The sequence below is a fragment of the Urocampus carinirostris genome, chromosome 10 (assembly GCF_059441175.1).
Source record: "Urocampus carinirostris isolate Australia breed hairy pipefish chromosome 10, RoL_Ucar_1.0, whole genome shotgun sequence".
Taxonomy (NCBI): Eukaryota; Metazoa; Chordata; class Actinopteri; order Syngnathiformes; family Syngnathidae; genus Urocampus; species Urocampus carinirostris.
Window position 1 is genome coordinate 28331260 of NC_142358.1, and position 7985 is coordinate 28339244.

At 39.1% G+C, this 7985-nt stretch overlaps 1 protein-coding gene across 1 annotated transcript in view; it reads right to left on the reverse strand.

The window, feature by feature from the left end:
* Nucleotides 1-7740, reverse strand: part of LOC148358595 (alpha-2-macroglobulin-like protein 1) — a 29129-nt gene extending 21389 nt beyond the window's left edge. The window contains exons 1-11 of the mRNA XM_088346331.1: nt 7661-7740; nt 6611-6791; nt 6089-6245; nt 5044-5096; nt 4837-4857; nt 2674-2842; nt 2509-2593; nt 2188-2305; nt 2006-2120; nt 1809-1918; nt 1581-1736 (exon numbers count right to left, since the gene is read on the reverse strand). Of these exons, the coding sequence (XP_088202457.1) occupies nt 1581-1736; nt 1809-1918; nt 2006-2120; nt 2188-2305; nt 2509-2593; nt 2674-2842; nt 4837-4857; nt 5044-5096; nt 6089-6245; nt 6611-6791; nt 7661-7740 (1245 nt within the window). The remainder of the gene's footprint in view (nt 1-1580; nt 1737-1808; nt 1919-2005; nt 2121-2187; nt 2306-2508; nt 2594-2673; nt 2843-4836; nt 4858-5043; nt 5097-6088; nt 6246-6610; nt 6792-7660) is intronic.
* Nucleotides 7741-7985: the final 245 nt, after the last annotated feature.

The following is a 7985-nucleotide window of genomic DNA, read 5'->3' on the forward strand; positions in this document are numbered from 1 at the left end:
AGGCTCATCATCTAATTTTCCTTGTGATAATGAGATTGGGATTATTTTTTTTAAAGTTGGTGTCCGTAACTTCAAAATAATCTGAAACCATCATTGCAGGCTCTGTCAAGCTGCTTGTATGGCGTGAATATGTACGTGTCTCTCTTAGGCACACTCGAATAAACTTCTATTTTTATTTTTAGGGGGATTACCTTTGGCATTTGAATGATTTGAAACAGTCCATTTCTTACTTTCTTCATTTTCATCCTGGAATAAATGAAAACCGCGACCACACACGAGAAATTATTCTCCTCCCATCTCACCCTATCCGCCTCATTTCCTCCAGTCTTGCACTTAGTGGCCGAAACACCGATGATAAAAGTAAGATAAAAGCAGATAAGCGTGGTGAAAAAAAACATATAAAGGCTTTTTGAACTCAGTTGGGCAATGTAATAAATACTTAATAGGGAAAATATTTAATTTTAAACTTGTTGAGGACTTCTCCAACTATGTGCCCACACTTTTATTTATGTAATCAATGAATTTCTTATGTGTGACTTTCTGTAAAATGCCAACGTTGTATAAAGGGGTCACCTAGGCTGCTATCTAGTCGATTACCGAACAAAAAAAATACAACATTTAAAAAAATGTACATTGTAACTTCTTGATTATTAATATTCTATCTTATACAGTGTTAAAATATTGAAATCTTTTACTCTACATACAGTAATAATTTCATGAGTTTTTCAGTTCGTTTTCGGAATATTCCACACATTTGTGTTTTGTCTTTGTCATAGCCTGCCATGATTTTTAATGCCTTGTTTTGTCGGCACAAGCCCATAACATTCTGTTGTATTTGTTTTTATTCATTTTATCGTTATTTGAAACCTCAACCGAACTGTTCTACTTGAGCACTATTTTTACACAAATCGGATGTAAAACAAATACGGCGAGGATAAAAAAAAGGCATCCTCCTTTAACAGCTAATAAAGTATCAAATATGTAATTATACTATTTTGAGACTTCTATACTTGGTCAAAATATACCAGTTTCATGTTTGCACACAATGATAATGTCTCGAAATGGTTAGTCAACGGTTACCGCATATAACTTTAGATCAACAGTATTTCTTCACAAGGTATATTTTAAAATTTTGAGCATTGCAAAGACAAGATTTCTGACCAGGGCAGTTTTAGCTCCACATGAAAAAGCCAGGTGACTGCTTGAAATTGAATGCAGAGGAGGTACACAAGGGCATTCATCTGTATATTTTCTTATTAATTCTCGGTTGGCCTCCAACATTTTCCCAGCAACAAATGAAAAGAGAAAAGACAAACCCTCCCTCGTTAGCTTAGAACTAACTACCTGGTGATACAGAGTGCTTGTGGATAGATTTATATTTGAACCAATAAAATAAAAAAGGGTACAGCTAGTGTTTAGGGATGGGTAAGTCTACCAGGCTGTAAAATTATTTTTTTCAACATAAATTGGAAAACTTTGATCGGATCATATTCGCTTTTTGGACTGAGATGAGAGCTAGCTTAGCCAAATATAGCATTTGTGAAAGTGGACCTAAAAATAAAGAGGGACTTGTAACAGACCTCAACATTCACATTGTCCTTCCAGTTGCTGGTGTCCAGGGAAAACGAGGCCATGCCTTTTGAATCTGTGATGAGTTTCAGCTCAATGGAGTTCATGGTTGACAAGTACACAGGCTCGTTGGCGACCGGCAATCCGTCCGGACCAATCATTTTGACCTGCAAACCAATTTGATGGAACATTGTTCAGCCATCGAAGGTTTTCCATAACCACAACCTGAGAGTAACCACCTTTCCCATGAACGGGAGGCCAGGCCTGTACGCTTGTGGTGTATCTTCAAAAGTGACTTCTCTGATGACAGCGCTGAAGGTGGCCTGTCCTTTGCCATTCAGCACAACCCCTAGATGGAGAACATGATTATAAATGAAAACAAGAAATCAATTTGTACTGGTAAAATGAGGGTAGGTCAAACCTTTCACTATCTTACCTGTACCGAACTCCTCCAGTTCAGCATTCACCACAAAACTATCGTCATACATGTACTGGTTGAGGGCAAAATCTGCCAGGCTCACAACTTGTGTAGCACAGCCTCTGTTATCAGTCTGGAAATGGAAGATGCTCCGTTTTACACTCATAAAGTTCAGGGTTTTGCAATAAATGAAGACTAACTTTCAGGAAAAATGTTTTGCAGATGTGAGACTGCATCGGAGAACGCCAGAAGAATCGAATCGCATTCCTACAAAACTCTGCCTTGACTGAGCCAACAACAGCTTTTCCATACGTGTATCTGCACGGAGAAGAAAAAGGTGATTACTGGTAATTACTGGTATTTCTCACTCAGCACAATCATGCGGTTTACTGAAAAATTACAATACAAAAAGAACAAACCTGAAGACTCTTAACAAGACCCGAAAAAAGTTTACAATGTGACTTGAGTTTGAATATTTTCTTGCTTGCTACGAAAAGTGAATTGCGAATCCAAACACTTACTTTCCACAAATGTTCATTGAGACACTCTCATCCAAGATTGAAATCACACTTGGCAGTTGAACAGTTACTTCAAACTTGGGCAAAACTAAAACAATGAATATGAATGAATATGAACAAAAATGGAATTTGAAACAAGCATCATAGTTTGTAACAACTAAAGCGGACCGTATTCTTTGATCTCGAAGCTGTGGGAGACCTTCTCTCCTCTGTCAGTGGTGGCAGTAATGATGTAGGTTCCTTGCATCGCTTCTGGAATTATGGGGTGCGAAAGATCAAGGATTCCATTGGTAACCGATTGATCCAACCACTGAGCAATTCGGTTGGAATTGGGATCCTGCGTGAAGACGTCATGCAGAAGTTTGCTACTCAAGCGTAAATCGTAACCTTATATTTTTTGTTACACCGCAAAGTATCATAAATGTCATACTATCTATCTATCTATCTATCTATCTATCTATCTATCTATCTATCTATCTATCTATCTATCTATCTATCTATCTATCTATCTATCTATCTATCTATCTATCTATCTATCTATCTATCTATCTATCTATCTATCTATCTATCTATCTATCTATCTATCTATCTATCTATCTATCTATCTATCTATCTAGACATCTATCTAGACATCTATCTAGACATCTATCTAGACATCTATCTAGACATATATCTATCTAGACATATATCTAGTCTGGTCATATCCCTCGAGAGCGGTGACCGACAGCAAGACAAACACATACAAAAACAAAGAAAATAAAAAAGGGAAAAAGTAGCAAAAAACACACACAAAATTTTTGGGACCATTGCCAACCCAAATGCCCAAACACCCAAGAGTTAAGCACCTCGGCACCAAGTTGGTCATGCTTTCGTCCCTCCAGATGAAACGGGACACAAAAAAGCGGCCATGTCACTCTGGTCAGGGTGACACAACACACTCTTCTGTTCAACAGCAGGGCCCGACAGCTTCTGGTTTACCCCTGCTGCATCATACAGGTGCCCTGCCCATCCCTTAGCACGCGTCTAAACATCCCACTGTCCTTTTACAAGACCTCTCCACTCATTCCTATCACCAACAAAATGTCATACTAGGGATACATTTACTCTTCTTCATTTTTATTTCATTTAAACTCAGCAGAGCAAGAGAGGGGGGAAAACAGACTTCTTAGTGTTCATGTAAAAGATCAAAGCGTGTATAACAAATAGATCGTGTTAACGGATTTGAGTTTTTCCTTGCTAGCATGATGGTTTAAGATCAGGGGATGGTGTAATTGTAACCTGTGCAGTCCTTTGAGACATTGTATGATTAAGGGTGTCACAAATAAATGTGACTTGACTTGACATCTATAAGCCGTCTCTTAGCAGACACTGCAATCTTTCCAAGAGGAATAAAAGCCTTCAGCCTGTCACAAAACCTAAATATAATTTTGGATTGCTCTGTGATTGGTTGGCAAACCAGTAACAGGGATTACCCTGGCAATAATGACACCTATAATAGGATTCAGTAGTCAACATGACCTTTATGAGTATAATCAGTTAAGAAAAGGGATAGATGAAGATTAAGATTTGATGCAAATACTGTATCATACCTGTCAACCTGTACGGTTTTGCTGTAACAAAGTACGTTTATTATGCATTTTAAGAAGTGTACAATGTACGAGAAAATCTGTACGGAAAAACGCAAATTTTTGAATTATGGGTACCATCCGGTACATACCGACTATCACGAAACGGCAAATCAATCAAGTCAAACGAGTTCGCCGCGGAAGCCTCTATCTCGGTATCGTTTTTTTCGTTGCAAACGAAGCGAGCGGTTTGATGTAGTGAAAGGAAGTCCTTCTCTTTTTAGAGAACCAGCTTTTTCGGCTCTATTACGGCTATATTACGAATTATTATGTTGTATAAAGAAGTTAAGAAAAAAGGGAGTATAAAATAAGAAAATGAAAAAAGACAGGTTTGTGGTTATCCCTTTAATCAGTATATTACCAACAATAATTTAATGCAGAAAATGAATTCATAAATGTATTATTCTACTTTATTATATTTACATGTACTTTTTTTTATAATAATCCTCATTCATGTCGATCAACTCAGTATCTCACAACAAAATATTAATTAACAATATATATGATATAACGAAACACATGGAAAATATAAAATGTTAAACAACATACATAAACACGTTTGAAAAAAAAAATATGGTGTAAGATTATTTTGTATTTTGTAAGGGAAAATACGACAGTTTGTTGGGGCATGGAGCCGTGGAGGTTGACAGGTATGCTGTACGATGCACACGAGGCTAATTTGATAGTCTAAAAATGAGATTCTTACCTCAAGCTCTACCACTGTGTACTGAAACAACAAAACAGAAATGTCATGTAGGTGCACCAAATACAGTTCAACATCATGTTTATTTTAATGAAAAATTGTCACTTGGCCTTTGGACCTTTAGCATTCATTTATGATAGGTCACATTTGTTTATTATCAATTTGGGACAAACATCTAGAGTTATTTTTGAAACAAACTAAAAAACTTACTAGTCGGTCCATGGGGATGAAACTGGTATCCATGGAAACGATTCGGAACTGCACTGTTGAGGTAGGTAGGAAAACAGAGTCAAAGGAGCGATGGACAAAAGTGTACTAGTAATACACAAATAAAAAAACAATTAAATCTATCCATCTATCTATCTATCTATCTATCTATCTATCTATCTATCTATCTATCTATCTATCTATCTATCTATCTATCTATCTATCTATCTATCTATCTATCTATCTATCTATCTATCTATCTATCTATCTATCTATCTATCTATCTATCTATCTATCTATCTATCTATCTATCTATCTATCTATCTATCTATCTATCTATCTATCTATCTACCTACCTACCTACCTACCTACCTACCTACCTACCTACCTACCTACCTACCTACCTACCTACCTACCTACCAACCTACCTACCTTCCTTCCTTCCTTCCTTCCTTCCTTCTTTCCTTCCTTCCTTCCTTCCTTTCTTCCTTCCTTCCTTCCTTCCTTCCCTCCTTCCCTCCTTCCCTCCTTCCCTCCTTCCCTCCTTCCCTCCTTCCTTCCTTCCTTCCTTCCTTCCTTCCTTCCTTCCTTCCTTCCTTCCTTCCTTCCTTCCTTCCTTCCTTCCTTCCTTCCTTCCTTCCTTCCTTCCTTCCTTGGCCATATCCCTCGATAGGGGTGACCGACAGCAAGAAAAACACATGCAAACAAGTGAGGCACCTCGGCACCTAAGTTGGTCATGCTTTCGTCCCCCCAGCTGAAACGGAACACAAGAAAGCGGCCATGTCACTCTGGTCAGGGTGACACAACACACTCTTGTGCTCGACAGCTTTCACTGGTTTACCCCTGCCGCATCATAGTGGTGCCCTAACCATCTCTTAGAACACGTCTAAACATCCCACTATCCTTTTACAACAAATATATAGATATTTTTTATATAGATATATAAATATAAATAACAAATAGTAAATATATAATTATATATAATTAATTGCAAACACCTCCTGCCAGCCTTGATTCTTTCGTACATCATTCCTTTGCAGGAACCTACCTTTCTGTCCAGGTTTGTAGATAGGTTTATCAGTCTGGACAATGTGGATGAAAGACGGCGGCAAAATGAGGACTTTGCTCTTCTTCTTCATGGTGTCCATCGTACCTTTCACAACTACATTTATGGTTGCGACAGTTCTGGCCCGCACAGTTGGAACCTATAGTGACAACAAGTCAAGTGAATATAACAGATCATTAACAGAGTTTGCACAAATGTGATGATCCTGGGGCGGCAGTAGCTCAGGAGGTAGAGCGCTCGTCTTGGGATCAAGGGATCCCAGTTCGAATCCCGGCTTGTCCATGTTACATGTCGAAGTGTCCTTGGGTAAGACACTGAACCCCTAATACGCCCAATAAGCAGGTTAGCGTCTTACATGGCTGCAATACAAAGCCGCTATTGGGAGATGTGAAGCACACTGTAAAGCGCTTTGGGAAGTCAGTGACTTGAAAACCGCTATATAAATGCAGATCATTTCATTTCATCCTTACTCGAGGTTAAGATGGATTTACTTGGGTCACTTACTCTAAATGTCAGGCACTTGTAAAAGTCATCATTGATATTCTTCTTGAGGACCAGGGTGCTACGTTTGTCCATGTTCAAAGTGATGGTCACGATGACGGGCTCTGTGGGTCCATTGATGAGGGCACACAGAGTTTCCTCGGACGCCCCCCTCATTTGGGAGCTCGCGGTCACTGCGAAGATGCTGCATTGATCCACAGAACAGAAACATCATGCTGGGAAGCACATCAGGTGTCACAATACTCCTAATAGAGACGAAACATTCCCGAAACCTCGAAACTTTCGATCACTCTTCTGATTCTCATCCTAGAAATTGAAAAATGGACTGTGTAGTTCCCTGGTAGTAAACCTGAAGTACCTGTTTAAGTGCTTTAACAAACAAAGACTTCAACCTCCCTATCCAACATTTGTCATTTAATACCTGTCATTTAAAAATGAGACCACAACCTCTTCTGCCAATAAAAAGCACCATTCCCGACATCTCGATCCTTAATGAGTTCAAGGTGAATCACATCCACCAAAGAGCTTTTTGATCATTTCAGCGACTTCAACCAAAGATCAGGAAGCCCATCGCAGAGTTCCCTGACCCTGGTTCTTGAAAGGTAGTGTGTTGATTGAGAGTTAAGATTTTCCAACTGTTCTACCTCCCGACTCAAGAGTGTCCATTACCATGCTTTCATTTTAAAGGTGCACTGCTTACCCAGGACACACATTTGTTAATCACGATTTATTAAATATCATCCAGAAGTTGTCTTTGAAATCCTGGCAAATTTGTTCCCTCATAGGTTTATTTCCCTTTGTCAATTGCCAAAACTACTTTAGCCCTCATCAGCTGGTACCCATTTGCTGGTTCTGGCCTCAAACTGGCCCAATAGGGCTTCTCAATGCCCTAAAGAGTCTGGGTTTATCTACGATCCTGTCTACATGATCCAGGTAAACGCAGTAGTCCTTTGTCTCTTTCTTACAGTAAACTCTGGTATACTATTCTAACCAACACTCACAACATGTTTGGAAACTTGTTGCGATTCTTTATATGGGTTCGGCTCTACTTACGTGTCGTTGAGATGAGCCGATGATGCACAGTGGAAAAGGACCGATACAAGTACGATTCTCAAGGTGGGGAGGACAGCCATGGTTGCTCAGCACCAGCAGTTCAATGTTTGGTTCAGTCTCCAAAGCTTTCTGCAACAGTGCGGTCAAGCACTGATGGAAACCTTTGGATCTTGGAGGATGTTTATGGCAATCAATTTCCATGATGTTGCCCAACTAGTTTTTTCCCCCAAAAGTACAAACCGGACCATCCTGCTTGTGTTTGTTTACAAATTGTGAGGAATGTGAAAGATGTCGGTGGAGGGGCTGAGATGTATGATTGCAAGAA